At 35.7% G+C, this 19,576-nt stretch overlaps 4 protein-coding genes across 4 annotated transcripts; 1 reads left to right on the forward strand and 3 right to left on the reverse strand.

The window, feature by feature from the left end:
• The first annotated feature begins 783 nt into the window (after positions 1-783).
• LOC110696084 (cyclic nucleotide-gated ion channel 1-like) lies at positions 784-7,483 on the forward strand. The gene is made up of 8 exons (XM_021873363.1): positions 784-988; positions 1,915-2,038; positions 2,796-3,348; positions 4,209-4,421; positions 5,117-5,403; positions 5,527-5,638; positions 5,853-6,089; positions 6,526-7,483. Exons 2-8 carry the CDS (start codon positions 2,010-2,012, stop codon positions 7,225-7,227), a joined length of 2,133 nt encoding a protein of 710 aa, XP_021729055.1. The 5' UTR covers positions 784-988; positions 1,915-2,009; the 3' UTR covers positions 7,228-7,483.
• Positions 7,484-7,988: 505 nt separating this feature from the next.
• Positions 7,989-13,418, reverse strand: LOC110696085 (pentatricopeptide repeat-containing protein At4g02750-like). The gene is made up of 6 exons (XM_021873364.1): positions 10,097-13,418; positions 9,276-9,390; positions 9,099-9,193; positions 8,873-8,944; positions 8,578-8,751; positions 7,989-8,208 (listed from the first exon to the last, which is right to left on the reverse strand). The coding sequence occupies exon 1, from the start codon at positions 12,932-12,934 to the stop codon at positions 10,184-10,186; it is 2,751 nt and encodes a 916-aa protein (XP_021729056.1). The 5' UTR covers positions 12,935-13,418; the 3' UTR covers positions 7,989-8,208; positions 8,578-8,751; positions 8,873-8,944; positions 9,099-9,193; positions 9,276-9,390; positions 10,097-10,183.
• On the reverse strand, positions 8,012-9,823 carry LOC110696176 (spermine synthase-like). The gene is made up of 7 exons (XM_021873463.1): positions 9,715-9,823; positions 9,276-9,390; positions 9,142-9,179; positions 8,873-8,944; positions 8,578-8,751; positions 8,134-8,208; positions 8,012-8,016 (listed from the first exon to the last, which is right to left on the reverse strand). Exons 1-7 carry the CDS (start codon positions 9,821-9,823, stop codon positions 8,012-8,014), a joined length of 588 nt encoding a protein of 195 aa, XP_021729155.1.
• A 112-nt stretch (positions 13,419-13,530) lies between the features above and the next one.
• LOC110696086 (spermine synthase-like) lies at positions 13,531-19,026 on the reverse strand. The gene is made up of 11 exons (XM_021873365.1): positions 18,759-19,026; positions 17,942-18,159; positions 17,775-17,813; positions 17,458-17,534; positions 17,242-17,364; positions 16,370-16,474; positions 16,220-16,292; positions 16,015-16,086; positions 15,553-15,748; positions 14,313-14,442; positions 13,531-13,881 (listed from the first exon to the last, which is right to left on the reverse strand). Exons 2-11 carry the CDS (start codon positions 18,123-18,125, stop codon positions 13,783-13,785), a joined length of 1,098 nt encoding a protein of 365 aa, XP_021729057.1. The 5' UTR covers positions 18,126-18,159; positions 18,759-19,026; the 3' UTR covers positions 13,531-13,782.
• Between the last annotated feature and the right edge of the window lie 550 nt (positions 19,027-19,576).

Consider the following 19,576-nt stretch of genomic DNA (forward strand, 5'->3'; position numbering starts at 1 on the left):
CCAATTCCGGACACTCTTATTTATCAAGATCAAACCCTATTTTTTTTATTTTTTTTTTATTTTTTTTATGATGGAAGGATGCCAGGTAACCTCTGCACCATTGGTCCAATAGATCATTCTCCTAAATTGTAAGTGTTAAAGTAAAATTACAGTCACATGAGTCAATCTTTGTTTTATGAAAACTCACTATATATATGATTACATCGCACCAACCAAAGCTTAGCCTAACAAAAAAAGTTTGAATTTGTTGACTTGTTATGAGTTCATATTTTTTGTTAGTGTAAACATACATCAACTGTAATGACGTAGATGAGATTCAATTTCAGGTTTTGAATACCATCTAAAACTTTAACCAACTAAATTAATTGACATCCACTAAACTTTTATGACGTGATTAAAACCCTCACCTTCGTTGTGCTTGACCTATAAACTAGATTAGATTGACCTATTAGTCCAACGTATACTAATGAGTGTTGTATTATCCACAAAATACAATTGATTAAGAATCTAAATTGCAAAATTATTGGCTAAACTACTCCAGTTTGATAATTTTGTTGGAGTACTATTATTACAATTTGGGCCCACAAAACACAAGGACTATGTCAAACCCTTTTGACGGTTTGACCCTTTCCTACCCATCCTCTCTCTCCTGTCTATTTCACATTTTGTCATCCATTTTCTTACTTTCCATTGGTAGAAAATTCATCATTTTGGTCGTTTAAACCCATAATTATTTTATTAATCAATATTATTAAAATAAATCCATTTTTATATGTCATATACAGTATCATAAAGTAAAACAAAAAGGGTGGTACTATTGATCTTGAAGGTCTCCACGAACTTCCGTTTCTCTTTCTCTTCCCATTAAGAAATTGTCACAGAAACTTCAAAATACTCCATTATTTTTCTCTTAAATCAACAATATTTATTCAAAGTTTAATTCTTTATCTTTCATCACACTCTGCCCAAATCCCTACTACCTACTTTGGTAAGTTTAGTTTAATTTTTTTAATTATTTTATTTTCAAGTTTGCATTTTTTCAAGGATTAATTATACTTTAAGTTGTACTATGTAGTAATTACTTCTTGTTCTTTAATCAAGTAATCTGCTTTAATTGCGGGTTTAATTTCATTTTCTGCGTAGTATGTTTGGTTGTTGGTTTAATTTAGTTATTGATTTGTTTTTTTAAAATTTTTAATTTTTTTTCTTTAATTAAATAGTGACAGTGGGAGGGAATATATGTTTGTTTGAAATTAATTATGGGTTTTGCATTTTGTGCTTTAATCTGATTATTTCAAAGTATTATACTCGTTAATACTCGTAATTTATTAATTGTAACTGAATTTTTAATGGGTCATTGTTACTTCTTTAAGTCTCTAATTTCACATGCTATTGCTTGATGTTGGTGCATTTACAGTATGTATCTGGGTTTGTGAATAATCATACTTTAGTGTTTTTTTTTTAGGGTGTTGTGTTGTGGGAAAGGGTGTTGGTGTTTGTGGTGTGGCAGGGTGGAGGAGTTCTGTATTTTGATTTGGAGTTTGGGGCTAAGGTTGTGTTTTCTTGGACCCTCCTTATCAGTGATTAATGAGGCGTGATCGAGTCACTTGAATTGGTGTACTGGTTGCTTTGATTTCATGGTTTGTAGTTTGTTTTGACACACTTAACCTTTAACTTTAAGAATCGCGGTTCAATTGGGGTGTGTGTTTTGTATCTAGGCTCTAGGTTCCATATTGCCTTAATGTTAGGAGAAAATTGGCTGGATTTTAGGGATTTGGTTCATAGGTTGATTGTTTGCTGTTATTTGAATTAATTGCTGACTAATTTTGAGTTTTAAGGTTTTAGTGAATTGTATATTAAAACTCTTAGGTGTCATATATAATGATTCTTGACAATTTGTTTGTTGTATTGCAGAAACTGAAAGGAAATAGGTTCATGGAGCAATTATTTCCTACTCATGATCATAGTTTTAACAATTATTTCTGGTGATAGTGTTACCAGCTAAAGTGATGAAGTACAACCAGGAGAAGATTGTCAGGTTGGAAATCTATTAGTGTTTTTTTATTTGTGTGCGTTGGTTATTCATTGATCAAGGATTGGTTCTTTTCATTTTGTAACTACTTCCCCACGATTTTATTTTTATAATGCGGAAAGAGCTAGGCCTATGTCTTAGGTCATTTCGGTGTGTTTTCATTTTTTCCAATTTGCCAGAGGATGCAAGTAGTGTGCAACTTGAATAAGATTTTTTAAGTTATAGATTGATATCTAGCCTATGTTTCATGTCTTGTACACTACCTGCATTTGTAATTCTTATTCTATTTCACTATGTTGACGGATTTTGTCCAAACGACCCCCAGTGTCATCAACAGTCTTATGGGGATTGATAATGTGTTTATTAAAAATCGGAGGGAGTATTTTCTGTAAGGGCGCACTGGGGGGCATGGGAGGGTAGTTGTACTTTAGCCGTCTAAGTGCTAGTTGTTATCGTATTAACAATTTCAAAGCCATAGGTGTGCAACCATTGCAGTTGTATCTTAGCACTTTCTATATCTTTAATGATGCTTTGTTTAGCTATGCTTCTTGATAGTGCTTTTCATATTTTCCCAGTTATTGTTCAAGGTAATGCTTGTTATTCAGTCCCTTGTTAAATTTGCCTGTATACTCGTACTTATTTAGAAACTCCCCTCTTCCCCCCCCCCCCACCCCCCCAACAAAAAAAAAGGTTTTTATTTGACTGTCACTTTTAAATTAGCTCGTAAATGGGCTGAACTGACTGCCTAGGGTGTCTACTTCAGGTTTCAGGACTGGGTTCCTCAGAAAAGTGCTGATGGGCAGTTTTACGTGCAAGATGACATTCGATCTGGCAATTTTAGAAGGGCGATAGGCTCGATCTCTCATAGGTTCAAAAGAGGATGCAGATCCTTTCCTCAACGTTTTAAATGGATCAGCAAATCTCTCAGTAGCAGTTCTTTACGCGAGTCATGGCCTAAAAAGAAAGTGCTAGACCCACAAGGCGCCTTTCTTCAGAGATGGAATAAGATATTTGTATTATCCTGTTTTATTGCAGTATCAATAGATCCTTTATTCTTCTACATCCCTGTTGTTAATGATGAGAAAAAATGCCTGGATTTGGACCATAAGTTAGAGATAACAGCCAGCGTTTTGCGGTCCTTCACTGATATTTTTTACTTGCTTCATATCATCTTTCAATTTCGAACTGGTTTTATTGCTCCCTCTTCTCGGGTATTTGGCAGAGGGGTTTTAGTTGAAGATGCTAAGGCAATTGCAAAAAGATATCTTTCTTCGTACTTCTGGATTGACATTCTTGCTGTACTTCCCTTACCACAGGTATGCATTTCTTTTCCTTAAAACTAACCATATACGAAAAAAAAAATTTAGGATTCTGCTTGGCCATTGCTAAGATTGTGATTTGTGTTAATCTTCCTTTATACTTCTTTGTTAATTTTTCCCTTTATTCATTCCTTTATACTTCCTCTATAGTCCTTGATCTTCAAGGATTTACTGTGCTACAGAGATTTATATTAAGCTGTTCTGGCTGTATTGGAAGAAACAAATGATAGGAAATGGGGAGGTTCTATCTCTTTTTGTTGGTCGCAAGTCTCGCAACTCGCAACCCTAGAGATAATTCTGAATGAATTGCAGTTTGCTTACAAACAAATAATGATTTGTTTGACTGTGCTTTCCACATGTAGTGAAAATAGCTTGACTGAAATAATTTTATTCCATTATGAAAGTAATTGTGTCAGATGATGTTTTTTTTTTGGATGAAATTTATGCTTCTGTGTATTTCAGTCTAAACTTGTTCCTCCCATGCAATTATTAGTTACTCATGCGGTAATTGCTAGAGAACATATCGTTCTTAAGTGACTTTATAGGAAGTTGGTTTTAAGTTATTTTTGTTCCCGCTGTCCTTGTAAAGTATGAGTTTAAAAATCCATTACTATACTTAGTAAATTATTTATGTCTACCTTTTTATTGTTATCTTTCTTCAAAATTGTTTGTAAGGCTGTATTTAAGGGTAGATGGAAATTTATGTTTAACTATCTAAATTTTGAAAGTGGACGTATTTTGGGAATGCCTAAAATAGATTGATTTGTGGTTTGTTATTTATGGGCCGACAGAGTATTTTTTTTAATGTCTTATTTTATTTGGTTGGTTAATTGTTGCACTTATACTATTATTTGCAGGCGGCAATCTTAATTATCATACCCAAATTAGGAGGCTTCAGATCAGCAAACACAAAAAACTTGCTAAAGTTTATTGTAGTGTTTCAGTATGTTCCAAGGATTCTTAGAGTTTTCCCCTTATACAAAGAAGTTACTAGAACCTCTGGCATCTTGACTGAAACAGCATGGGCTAGTGCGGCCTTTAATCTCTTGCTTTACATGCTCGCAAGTCATGTGAGTGAGAAACTACACTACAACTTCTACTTGTTTACATTTTGTTCTGCTTTTCTAAATTGAGAAAGGGTGGTATATGAAATTTGTGAATCTAATATATAAGTTCTTTTTGAATGGTGTTTCATTTTGCATATACAATGAACCTCTTTGGTTTTACATGTTGTTTGTTTGAATGAGTTTCTCTATGATATAGATGTTGACACATTTCTTGTGTTAAATACTTTGTTGATTGTTTTTTGTCTTCCACTTGGTATCATCAGATTCTCCACATTTGATGATTATGGATTATAGTCTTTTTAGACTACCACTAGACAGTAATGCATGTTTTGGGCTGGTTTGTTAGTATTTGAAAATTTCTTTTACTTTTTTGAAACTAAAGTGTGTTTGGAAACTAGGAAATGTGGTTTTAAGTTTTCAATTTTAACATAATTGGTATTTATGGCCCTTTTTAATGTTCACTATAGAACTTGCTATACAATTTGAAATTTCAAAACCAAAATGGCAGCAATACTGAACATGGCTTTATAGGTTTTTTCCCCTTCTTTTTGACACCTATGCTTTTCAAATGGGTTTGGACTTGGGATAATCACGTGGTTTTCTTCTCTTTGATGTTCCTTTTAGTTTATATTAGCTTATTTCCTAAATAATGTTTCATGTTTCATTTCTAATCCTCTATCTTTGCTGATTCTCATTAGGTAGTTGGAGCTTTTTGGTACTTATTTTCTATTGAACGGGAAACTACTTGCTGGAGAAAAGCCTGTAGAACGCTCCAACTATCTCATTGTGATATTGGTTCATTATATTGTGGCGTGGGTTCTGGAAATAACACTTATGTGAATGAGTACTGCTCTATCGACCCTGTTAAACCAGGTCCCTTTGATTTTGGAATGTTTCTTAATGCCCTTACATCTGGTGTAGTGGAGACAAAGGATTTCCCAAAGAAATTCTTATTCTGTTTCTGGTGGGGCCTACAAAATTTGAGGTTAGCACAAATATTTTTCTTGATATCCTTATATTTGGACTACGCTTTTTCCGAAGAAAAATATTTGTTTTGAGCATTGTTATCCTGGCTATGTTGACATTGTTTGATTTTTCCCATTTGCAGCTCACTTGGTCAAAACCTTCAAACAAGTACCTATATCTGGGAGAATTGCTTTGCCATTTTGATTGCCATTGCTGGTCTGGTGCTGTTTGCATTTCTTATTGGAAATATGCAGGTGGGTTTTGAACATTTCTTTTTCTTTTTTTTGTTCATTGGCAAAGTTGATAGTGGACATAAAAGCCAACTAACTTGAGAACTCCCTCCATCGATTGTGCTGAAGTGCCTCAACTTTATATGCAAAGCTTTCTAAGTCGTAGTGCATTTTGCTTCGTAGTTATGTTGGACATTTGTCTTCAGAAATGTTTTAATATTACTTAATGGTATGACAGACATATTTGCAATCCATAACAACACGACTGGAGGAAATGAGAGTGAAAAAACGAGATGCAGAGCAGTGGATGTCACACCGTCTTCTCCCTCAGGATTTAAGGGATAGAATCAGGCGGTATGAACAATACAAGTGGCAAGAAACAAGAGGTGTGGATGAAGAGAGGTTAATCCAGAACCTTCCAAAGGATTTACGGAGGGACATTAAGCGTCACCTTTGCTTGGATCTGGTTACTAGAGTGAGTTCCCTTGTTGCTCTTTCATACCGAATAATAAATATGAAATGTCAGGAAAGACATACTTGCGAATTATGAAAATAAACTGAATTGCCAAATAAATGCTTATGTTTTGCTTTTGACCCTTTTTCTTCCGTAGTACCCCCACATCCCCATTATCAACACTCTCTTTCCTCAGCCTCCTCTCGGTCTTTGCCTTATTGCCTCCCCCTCTGGTTTTCCACCATAGTGCATTTCCTCTTCTCGAACTCCCTCTACTGCGAAGTAGGGGAAGGATGGGGAGTGGAGAGTCGAGGAGAGGGCAAGGGACTCAGGTAGGCTGTGTTAGGGGGTAGTGGAGTAGGAGAGACAGTTGCAAGAGGGTGGGTGGGAAAATTTTTGGTGGATAATAAAAAGTAAATCAAATGTAGAGATCTCATTCTTTGCTATTGCCTTCTAGGTTCCAATGTTTGAGAAAATGGACGATCAGCTGCTGGATGCAATGTGTGACTTTCTCAAGCCAGTGCTTTATACAGAAGATAGCTATGTCATCCGGGAAGGAGATCCGGTGGATGCAATGGTCTTTGTTATGCGTGGCAAACTGCTAACTATAACTACTAATGGTGGACGAACAGGGTTTTTCAATTCTGAATATTTGAAAGCTGGTGATTTCTGTGGTGAGGAACTACTCACCTGGGCCCTAGACCCTAGCCCATCATCCAACTTGCCTCTTTCAACTCGAACAGTCCAGACCCTCACAGAAGTTGAAGCTTTTGCTTTAATGGCTGAAGACTTGAAATTTGTGGCCTCTCAATTCAGAAGACTTCACAGCAAGCAACTTCGTCACACTTTCAGATTTTATTCCCAACAATGGAGGACTTGGGCGGCTTGCTTTATACAGGCAGCCTGGAGGCGGTATCATAGGAAGAAGATGGAGCTGTCACTCAAGGAAGAGGAGGATCGGTTACAAGATGCATTGGCAAGGGAAGCCGGTAGCTCTTCACCGAGTTTGGGTGCTACAATTTATGCCTCAAGGTTTGCTGCAAATGCGCTTCGTGCTTTACGGAAAAATGGGGCACGCAAAGCAAGGTTGCCTGAGAGAATATCACCCATGCTACTTCAGAAGCCAACAGAGCCAGATTTCTCAGTCGAAGATCAGTAGGAAAATGGAGCTGGAGGGAAGGGAGTCCATACTAGTTAGTTTGCGTTGTTGTGTAAAATGGTGTATTGATGTTAGGACCAATTCTAACACATTGGTTGAGCTAATCTGTGCATATTGTATATCTGTATTTAATCTACGTCAGTGTTTTTGTTAGCAAACAGAGAAAGGTATGGCTAATGAATTTGTATATATTGTGCTAATCTGCTTCTCATGGAACTAACTACTGTGATTAATGACATACTGACCAGTTGAATTAGTTGTAGTCTTGCTACTATTGAACTTTATTATTGGGGTGGTGACATAAGAGTTGGATTGTGTTAGGAGGAGTTGCAAGTTCACAATGATTGTTCTACCAATGCTCGTTGTAATGCTACCTCATGGACATTTTTACCATTAACCTGTTAGTTCAGTGCTAATAAAAGGGGTGGCAACAGAGTTGGACTGCAAATCGCGGTACTTTATCTATAGTGTCCATTTAGAATGTGGACTCAGTTATATTTTGTCTTTGTTCAGTGCAAGCCATGGAGACTATTAGGATCTTCTAGTTCCTTAAATATGGGAAGATCAGTTACACAAAGATATCTAATAAAATGTTATTAAATCTGTATTAATGTGTACTTATCATAATGTGTACTTATCAAAATATGGAATTATCATCTTTCGTACTGTAATTGTTTTTAATTATTGTGACTAGCATTGTGGGTAGATTCCCAATACAGGTTTTCACAAGAGAGGACACAAAAGGTTCCGACAATGAAATGAAGTTTCCTTGATAAAAAAAATCTCATACTATGTAAATAATCCAATAGTGCAACAGTTTTTACAAAATTTATTCATTCATCATATGACAGAGCTACAAAATCAAGTACTCCGTATGTCTTTGATGCCGAGCCGTGCCTTCTGTACCTTCTAGAAAGGGTTGATTGGATTCAAATTCAAAAATCATCTTGAGGTCTACCTGGTTTAACAATTTAAATTCCACTGTCAAAGCAACAGAATAAAAATAGTCAGATAGTAACAGTCAACATAAACTCGAGTAAAATGAACTTTAAATGTTGTTTAGGGAAAGAAAATATAAAAAGAACTATTGTACTGTTCTACTGCAAAATCTTAACAAGCCCAAGTTTCATGAAGATAGATAAATCAGGAAATCAACAGTCAATGTTTATTATAAATAAAAATACAGTACATGAAGTTTGAGGGTGTGAGGAGGCAAAAGTATCTAAAGTACCATACTTCATTCAGCTTCTTACTTCTTTTGAGATTGTTTAGGAAAACAAGAATGCAGGACAGAAACATGCAATGCAGATTCAAAGACAAACAGAGGCTCCGAGCATTGGTGCATATTACCTTGAAGGCTTGAATTGGTAGGCATGGTAGCTAGTCGGTCCATAATGAGTCGAACACATGAAAGGCATACAGATATCAGATCCTCATTTACATGGGTATGAAGCCAGTGCACACTCTGCTCTTGCCATTGCCAACTCTCAATTAAAGGTCTCTCAGCAAGTTCTTTGGCCTTGCCTGTATGAAAAATGGCATAAATCACAGAACATAAAGCACTCATCAGCTACAGATTTCCTCTGTATACATCAGTCATCAACTAAGAAAAGCAAGTGTGAATCATTTTACTTGCACAACATACCTGCAGGACTGATAATGTAGATATGTATGGCATCACAATTCCCTTTGGGTGCATTCTTCAGGAACTCTACAGCTGCCAACAATTAAAAGTACAGGGAAAAAGTAGCTAATTCTTCAATATTGATAAATCATCAGCATCAATAGTAGCTCACAAGTCAAAAAAAATAAAAAATAAAAAAAAAATTAAAAAAATTAAAAAATTAAAAACAACCAGTCAAGAAACATACCATCATCAATGTGAGTGAGGATTGGCACGGGGATATTCAAAACCAACAGCCAACTCAGGAAAAATAGTTTTTATCAGAGACCTGGATATAAGAAACTAAAGAAAGCAATTGCTGTTCAATATTCCAAAAATCGCAAAATTAAGGCAAGACTCTAAGAAAGCAATATAAGTCACTTACATATACAACCATTTATTAGCCTCACAAAAAATGTTTATGTGCTTCACAAAGGCATGGTGAGAAAATTCCCAGAGAATTTCTCTGTCACCTCCTCCAGTTAGGCTATTAAAAGAACCTGCAGTACCAAGACAACAAGAACAATTATCAATATACGCACAGAGAATCCGTAGCATCTGCAAGTAGAGCGCCACAATAGAAACTCTAAACAATTACTAGAATGATGAATAGTAGATATTATGCTAATTTCTGAGAGATAAAATTAAATTAGTTGAAGGATATAAAAGTGAATAGTACAAGACAATTGATACATGATTCAGATTATCCTCAGACAACAGTTCAAAACTAAATTTATGTAATGCAGGAAAGTCAAGGTTATCATGCAGACAACATAAAACACTCAACAAGTTTTATGATGTTTTCTCAATCATCATATAGATACACAGAGCATGTATGACATAAGAATCTGTTTTATCCCAACTACTGTCTATTGCAATACTAGTGTTAGGACTTAGGAAGATCAGTTTCTCAAGAGAAGATAAACATTTCATTTAGATCATGTACTATATAAACCGACTCCTCTCCCGGTAAAAAGAACAATCTGCTGCAAGCATATAGGAAGAAATGGTCAAATAATGCAAAACACAGAAGTAGCAGTAGCTATATATTCACTTCACTATTTCCACTTGGCTTCACTAGCTGATGGAAGACAGAAACACATATTTCAGTTGTGATTAAGAAGTCCACACTAATCATTGCAGTTCATTTACAATTTCAATAGTTCCGATTTGCAAATGACAAACTTGAAAGTGAGAATGAGTTACCTTCATAACTGATGTTATTCTGACACATCAGCCTCTACGAACTAGTGAGCATAGATAGTTTGATGCTATCAAATTGTTATAAATGTCTCACCAGTAATCACCACAAGTACATGCACCATCTTCAAAATGATGGAATCTCTTTCTATCTCGAATAACGATCTTTCTTTGAGTGACTTTGGACATGAACTTCATAAAAGTGTGACAGTCACCACAAATACGAAGGTTCTTCAAAATCAATATAGATGATCTCTCAGGTGTGTTCAGAATCCCAAAGGCCAGAGCAAGTTTCTCACTGTGGTAAAGGAGCTGATTATGTTTTTGCTCCTCCTCCACATCATGAAGAACGAATTCTGTTTTGGGCACATACCCTGTCAGCTTCAAACGTCCATAATATTCCTCTAAGAGTGTGTGAATCTGTTCCACTGAATCATGCCCCTTATCAGCTGTATGGAAAGTATAAAGCTTATTCTTGATGTGAATCCAGCTGGTTGCTGGTTCTTTAGACATTCCCCGAGTTTTCATCAGCTCTCTTATTTCTTCCACTTTATCCCATCTACTGTGAGAGGCATACAAATTAGACAACAGCACATATGTCCCTGATTTAATTGTATCCATATGGAAGAGCCTTTTGGCAACTCTCTCAGCAAGTTCAATGTTGCAATGGATCCTACATGCACCAAGAAGGGCCTCCAAAATTACAGAATCAGGTTCAATAGGCATACTTTCAACTAATGCCTCAGCTTCAGAAAGTAGACCAGCCCGACCGAGAAGATCAACCACACAAGTATAATGGTACACCAATGGCTTGATCCCATAATCTTTGCACATGGAATTCAAATAGGCCCTTCCTTCTGCTAATAGCCCTGCACGGCTACATGCACATAATATACCCAGAAAACTAATCTGATCTGGCAAAACCCCTTCAGCTTCCATCCTCCTGAAATATCTTATGGCTACTTTACCCAGACCATTGTGCGCACAGCCTGCCAAAACCGCATTCCATGTGATTAGATCTCTCTCAGCCATGTCCTCAAAAATAGAAAATCCACTCTCACTTCCGAATTTGAAATACATAGTTATCAAAGCATTATTAACAAATAGGCATGAGTCAAACCCAAGCTTGCTGAGGAATCCATGAATCTGCTCCCCAAGCTTCATGGCACCAGCACTTCCACAAGCACTTAGAATACTTGTAACTGTTAACTCATTAGGTCTCAACTGTCTAGCCAACATGTCACCAAACAAATGCAGGGCTGCATCAACATCACCAGCTTGCACATAAGCCGACACTATAGCAGTCCAAGACACAACATCGTGTTCAGGCATTTTTTCAAAGGTGTCACGAGCTTTTTTAAGCATGTCATTGTGTGATAACCCAGTTACCAGAGAATTCCAGGCAGTAATGTCCTTCACTCCCATTGTACTAAATACTTGAGAAACATCTTCTATATTCTTGCACTGGGAATACATAGAGATCAATGCATTTGCAACAAAGGAATTATGCTGACAGCACCTTTTGATTGCCAGGGCATGCATTTGTTTTCCTGTTTCAATTGCTCCAAGGCTAGCACTGGCATATATACAGCTAGTGAAACAAGAATCAGTGGGAAAGTTTCCTAAACTATGGAACCCTGTAAACATATGAAGAGCATCTTCACATCTTTCATTTTGTGCAAGTCCAGAGATCATGGCTGCCCAAGAGGCTGAGTTCCTAGTTGGCATTCGCATAAATACATCTTTTGCCTCATCAATCATTCCATTTTGGGAATACCCTGCGATCATAGCATTCCATGTTATTATGTTTGGATTCTGAATTTCTTTGAATAAGGCTTCAGCATCCATGATTCTTCCATTCTGAGTATATGCAGTCATCATAGCAGTTTGTGAAAAAACGGTTGGTTCAGGAATCCTCTTATAGAATGCAATCGCATCATCCAATCTTCCACACTGAGAAAATGCAGTGATCATTGTTGTCCATGAGTATTCGTTCTTTTGTGGCATTCTACTGAAGAAGTCAACTGCCATGTCCAACCTCCCACATCTTGAATAGGCATTTAAAATTGCAGTGCCAATAACTACATCCTCCTCATACCCAGTTTTTATCACAATGCTCAGCAAGCTATCAACTAAATCCAAAGCCTCCAAACCAATTACAGCTGATAAAGCAACAACATACATGGGCTGATCGGGCATCGAACCAGTACGGTGAATCCTCCCAAATACATTCCAAGCTTCCACAAAACTATTAATCTCAACATACCCAGATAACATTACCATCCAAGAAACCAGATTCTTCTCCGGCATTTGCTCGAAAAGCTCCCTTGCTTCCCTCATCATACCACCATGACAATACCCAGTAATCATAGTGTTCCAAGAAGCAATATTTCTCCGAGGCATGTCATCAAACAACTTCTTGGCATAAACCAAATCCCCATTCTGCACATACCCAGTAATCAAAGCATTCCAAGTAATGACATTCTTCTCCGGCATAGAATTAAACACTCTCCTAGCCTCCTCAAGTCGACCAACTTTAGCATACCCAGCTAACATTGCAGTCCAAGTTCTCACATTTCTTCCAGAAAATGCGTCAAAAAGCACCTGAGCATCCATAATCCGGTTGTTTCGGGAATACCCAGAAATCATAGTGTCCCAACTAACAGAATCTCTGTGAGACATTTTGTCGAACACTTGGCGGGCATCATCAATTTTACCAAGTTTGCTTAGATCTCGGATTCTTTTGTTGCACCGTAAAAGATAAGATTCCGGCGACGTGGGCCCCAGGAATTGTACGGATTGAGTTGAGAAAGTACGAGGAACAGAGAAAAGACGACGAGTCATTGTCACTACCTTGCTTCAGTTCATTCTTATAATAGCCGGTGTTCTTAATTGCAGATATTCGCGCGCAAATAAGAGCACCCAATAATGGCTTATGTATTGTACTGGTAAATTATATTGATGTGGACATGTGGTTAATTCGGATTGGATTGGATAATTTCGAGTTTGAATTTATAGACGATTAGTTTTAAATTTGGTGGTCAAGGACGCTTTTATTTTTCAAAACTTTGGCAAAACTTGATAATTATTTTAAAAACATTTACGTAAGCTAATACAAATGCATAAATGTAATTATAGCATTAGTTAAATAAAATTACTCAAAATGAGTTTACAATTACTACTATTCAATTTGTCAAACTACGAGTGATGTTACTGGTAAAACCGTAAAAGAGAAGGGGTGAGGGTGTTTGGCTGGGGGAAGGGGGTTAAATTGAGCCGTAAATTAGAAACCAAGCCGATAAGGTACGTACACACTAACACGCGTGTAGACGGTGTAGTACGTTCTTGAAGCTTGAAGTTTATCATTTGGCCAGAAATTGTCCATCTGAGAAGAAATGGGCGGAATAGGTTGACAATCAACTGATGGATATACAACAAAATGATCAAAATAGATGATATTAGCACTTTAGGGGGGCCTATTTATTCTTAGTATTACTTTGTCAATTCTTGTTCAATAGATTCCAATTTGATAGAATCAAACCCTATTCTTGATATCAATAGAAATTAGCTACGAACAACGTATCATCCATGTGATCTTAAAAACATCGATATATCACGATACGAAGAACACATATATACTCGAATAATACTTGAATCTTGTCATAGGAAATATTTGAGGTGCACTGCATTGTCTATTTAGGAAAAACGAGCCCCTTGGTTGATGAAGAATCACGAAGAGAACTGACCTCCCGCTTCAGAAATGACGGCAGGGAGAAGGCAGCAGTGTGAACCTGCACTTATAAGCATAATTCCAAGTTAAATAAAGTACACCATGCTTTTAAGTTCCAGAAGCTCTCCAGTGGAAGCAAAACAATAATACAAATAATAGACGAGGTAAGACCAAGTGAAAACCCTCTACTTTACACTTCTTGACACATAAATGTCTGATAGCAAGTTGATCAGTTATTTTGGAGAGTAAAGAACATAACTACTGCGAGGAGAATCAGCAGGGTGGCGATGTGCGTGCTGCTGTATGACTTAAAGCTAACAAATGAAGCACAACAAAGAACATAGCTAACTTAAAAGAAGGGGGATGGAAACATTTATAGTGAAGAAATATTTATTCAATTCTCAAGACCAAAGGCAAATAGAGTATTATTCTCCAAAATTAATACTGTAGCAATAGTATGCTACAAGACTAGTATGGATAGCATATCCTTACCTCAGAATTATAAAATCTGAGTTCTCTTCGATGCTTGGCTGCTCCTTCGATCTTCTCAATAGGGTTTATTGGATTCAAAAAATCAACTGGTGGGCCCTCTGTTGAACAAAGTATAAATCCAATAACACCACTGAAAATGAAACAAAATCATTCAGTCAATAAAATGAGTTTTGGATACCCGTGTCAAATTTGCAATTGATGAAACAAAATTTTAGTGATCCAAAATTTTAATGCAAAAAAGAACAGATGAAACAGGAGATCAATAATCTATGTTCTCCAATAATATTGCAACAATTGGAGTTTTTAGTTTTGCGCTATTCATCACTCTTCCTTGACCATATAATATAATTTATACGTTAATCAAAATATAGTCACGTGGGATCTTGTTAGGTCTCATAAAATACTTCCACAATATCAACTTTTTATAATTTTTCTTCTTATAATTATAGAAATCTTTCTAGCTTGTAAGACTACTTCCCCTCCATCTCCTTCCTCTTTTCCTCCTCAGTCTTCACTCTTCTTATCACTCTCTTACTTGTCACTCAATTTTCAGCAAATTTTCAGCAATGAATAGGCCAAATTTACAAACACTTCTTTGCTCAATTAACTTGCTGATGTTTATGCCATGGTTTGATAGTAGGAAAACAATTTGGAGGAATAGAATTAGTTCCAGAAAAGAAATTGGGGGGAAGAAAAAGTTGAACTAAATAATTGACTATGGAGATGGATTTAACAATTCTGTGGAATCGGATTAGGTCCAGAAAGGAGAAGTTTAAGAAAAGAAAGAAAAAATTAAAAATTGAGATCCCAAATAAATCATAGCATATGGAGCCTTAGAGACTCACATTTTTGCTTACATTCAGTTGTACGTGTAGGTATTCAGGAGATTGCTCAAGAAAAGGGTGGAGTACCCAAATTCACAGGGAAGGAAGTAAGGGGCAAACCCACCCCTTCAGTCAGGTGCTCAGGTCCAGATAGGTCATTAACAGAGTTAGGTCGGTGAAGTGAGTAAACCCATGGAAGTGTAGCAACTATGCATAACAATTTGTTTTATAAACAATAAGCATAACTTATAAATAATACTAAAGAAAGAAAACAAGGCCTCAAGCACTCAAAGTATTTTAGTCATTAGATATCTTTAGTACTTGTTCTTCTAAGGTTGTTCAGGAAATAAGATTGCACATACATACCAAGCTAATATGAAGATAAACAGAGACTTCAAGCATTAGGTCATATGTACCTTGGATAGGTTGGCACACTAGTCCATGCATAATGAACAGAACCCTTGAAAATTTCGCGGCAGATTGATATCATATCCTCAATAAGATGAGTATGAAGCCACATACTCTCTGCCATGTTACAAAGTACACCACCAGGCCTCAAAGCTCTTGCCAATGTCTCAAAAAAGGGTTTCTCAACTAGTTCTTGTGCAGGACCTGCGTGAAATGCAGTGATCACTTCAGAGCATAAGATAAAAATCAACTGTGATATATTTTTCTCCACCCAGCATCAATCCCATGACCACTCTAAAATAGCAATAACTCATATTAAATGTAAATTTTAAAGCAAAAATATTTATTTAAACTTTTAAAGTAATCAACTTCTAAATTTTAAAACTACAATATTTATTTTTCTCCACCCAGCATCAATCCCATGACCACTCAGAAATGCACAAGCCAATTAATTTACTTATACAACTTACCTACAGGATCTGAAGAATCAACAACTATGGCATCATACTTTCCTTTTTGTGAATTTTTCAAAAATTCCACAGCTGCCAGAAAATAGAGAATTAGAAGAAAAAAAAATTGTTACATAGTCAGGAAATAGGCTCCAATTTTGATGAATCAACATACCAATAAAAGCTCACAAAACAAAATTAAAAAGTATGTAGTCAAGACACGTACCATCACCAACGTGAAGAGTGACGCGGGGGTCTTCAAACCCAAGAGCCAACTCAGGAAAAAATTTCTTAGAAACCTGGATGTAAAAAAATTGCTGTTCAATCTTTTAGTTCACACAAAAATACCTAAGGAAAAGTAATTTAAGACACATACATCTATAACCATTTCATCAATCTCACAAATATCTATATGCTCCACAGAAGTATGGCGAGATATCTCACGGAGAACTCCGCCATCACCACCACCGACAACAAGAACCTGCATTACCATGTCAAACAGAATACTATCAGACGTACACACTTCACAGAGCACTAGCTTCTGCAAATAGAGTGCAATAACACAATTTATACAAACATTTCATCACTGATGGATAACATTATAGTGCAGCTTAGAGCAGTGGATGGGACTCGTAGATGGAGATAAGCAGAACCAATTGAAACATACTTCTAACTGAGTCAATCTTTTAGACAACTGATACATTATCAAAGTTGTCCACAGAGAATTTCACCAAGAACTTCGAATGGAACAAATACAAGCAGTCAAGCAGACATAAAAAAGATAATAAAAAAAAATTGAGAAGAGAGCACAGCACAGTGCTTCGCAAGATGTTCTTATCCACAAAAGAGGAAGAATGGTAGGATAAAAAGTAGGGATGAGAAGTGAGGAGGGTTTTCACTGCCAATCATACTATCACACTCTCACTCATCCAGTAAATGATTGATGGGTAAAACATACTGGTCTATGCTTTAGCTGAAAAAATCCTCTCCTTGGAGACCTATATACTCAATATGAACATCAAAACAAGTCAAAAACAACAATGCAAGCTATGCAGAGATTAGGTCTGCATATCAAATTGAGATGAATATGCCAACATTAAAGTGTATTAACAAACAACAGGGAGTGTGATATAGTCCGTAAGATCCATCTCCCAGCACATCTGATAACATATATAGATAAATAAATACAGAATAGCTGTCTGATCCAGGCATATATGAAAAAATACTCACGAATAAAGAAATACTCACATTTTTGGGGGATTCAATAGAACAAAGTGGAAGATGGACTATCATCTCTTGGTATGCAAATTCATCTTTGTCACTTAACTGAACAATGCCATCAAGAACTAGCACATTCCCATAGTTTGTTGACTGCAAGCATTAACATGTATCAAAATGTTAGACAATTTAAACAGATTTCTAAATAGCACTCTCTAGCACAAAAGACAATATTAAGAGCTTAACCTCAAAGACAAGGACTTCTTGGTACAATGATTTTTCCTGGAACAAAATCTTCTCCACTTTAATCGAGTGCGCTACTCCTAAAAAGAATAATACAAGGCAATTAGTTGTAATAGCTATGCATTCATCTTCTAATTATCATTGCTCCAACCTTTTAAGTCATTTCATGTAGTTAATTCGTCAAGGGAGTAAAAGCAGTAAAATCTAAAAGCTAAGAGCACAAACAGGAAATATTTAACGAATCCTAGCCAAAGTGATTAAATCATGGAGAAAAAATTAATTAAACAATATCAAGACCATTTATCGTTGATAATGCTTACCAGGCCACATTGGATTATTGTAATAAAGCTGCTTCCCGCCTTTACATGCCATAAACAAAACCAAAAGGACAAAACAATCAATACTTTGTGCAAATTAGATGCAACCAACAATCACACAACCGATTCAATCCAAAGAAAAAGTATAAGTCAAATATTGGGATAATGACCAGAGGATGACCGAGCTTCTGTGAACCACCCGGAAACGACAGTTGAATGGCATTTGGCATCAGATTCAGGAGCAGCGGCTCTCGCCTTGAGGCAACATGAAGGGATTGCCTTTTCACCAATGTCATTCACCTTCCCATCCATAATCTTCTGGCATCCCAAACCTCTTTCTACGCCGCCTTCCATAGAATAATCTCTTCTTTTCCTGTGTCTCCAGTCTCTAAAACATCAGCCAAAAACACCTCAAATTATAATCACAATAGATATCTCTCTTTATATATAAGAACCCCATCACTAATCACTCATTATTCACATATATACTACTAATAATCACCAAAAATAGGGACTTCCCTAAATAACATATAGATATCTGATTTCAGTGTCATTTATAAAAAGGAAACATTAATCAATGAACTCCTCAAAAGACTAGAATTTGGAACTGAATATTAGAACAACATATATTTTTACCCAAATAAACTATTGTTCTCAAATTTGGTAATACTAAAAAAAAGGGCAAATAAAAATATTGGAGTATTAAGACTATTAACTAAACTGTAATTACACCAATCGACTAGTAATTATGTCGTAATAATTCCTAAATTGAATTATATATACAAGTAATATAATAATCTTATTTTTCTTGGAGCAGCTAGGGTTTAACAGAAGTAAAGAAAGATAAAAACGAAACCTCAAAATTAAATGAATTCAGAGAAAACCCAATAAATTAAGAAAAAAATGATTTTTAAAAAAAAAAAACGAAATGCAAGAAAAGTATTTACAGAAAATACAAGAAATGGAAGAGAGAGAAAGAGACAATACCCTGCTATGGACGATGTTGAATTCGTTAATTACCTTCTTCTTCGAATTGAAATGGGTATCAGAAATTGAGCGGGAAAAAGTGGAAATTACAGAAAAAATCAACAGAAGAAAAAAGAAATTTAAGGGTTCTTCTTTTTCCTTCTTCAACTCAAATTTGCAATTGCAATGTGTTAATTTTTTATTTTCATTTTTTAAAATTTTGTTGGTTTGTGGCTTTGGCAAGTTCGAGAATTTAGAAATGGATGTATTTCCTTTTATATTCTCGCGTAGGTGCATTTATTAAAGCAATAAAAAAATACAAGTTCTACTCTAAAATTTTTATTTATTTATTTTTTTAAGGTGGACCATGATCATATTTTAACTTTCAAGGTTTTTAGATTTAGTATTCACAACTACTCTTGATTAGTAGGATTTGAACTCCACATCACTAAGATATAATGTAAGAGTCTTACTGAATGAGTCAATACTTTATTGGTACTTTACTCTAAATAATTGCAACAGTTTGCCTCAACATATTTACGGTATACACTACTTGTACTTTTCATGTGGAGTACTAATGTATTCCCACCAATTTTTAATAATTGTGTATACATGTCGGTGTACAACTTTGGCGGTTAATATCTTTTACCAAAAAAAACATACGATGTTTTGAAATAATAAATATCCATTTATATGTTACGGAGTATTAATAATACTTGGTCAAAATTAGTACTCCGTATATAAATATTAAATAGTGTAAAAATAAAAATGATGCAATTATAAAAAAAAAATTAAAAAAATAATAAAAAAATAAAAGTAACAGTAATAATTCCTATTAC

Source organism: Chenopodium quinoa, unplaced genomic scaffold (assembly GCF_001683475.1).
Source record: "Chenopodium quinoa cultivar QQ74 unplaced genomic scaffold, ASM168347v1, whole genome shotgun sequence".
Lineage (NCBI taxonomy): Eukaryota > Viridiplantae > Streptophyta > Magnoliopsida > Caryophyllales > Amaranthaceae > Chenopodium > Chenopodium quinoa.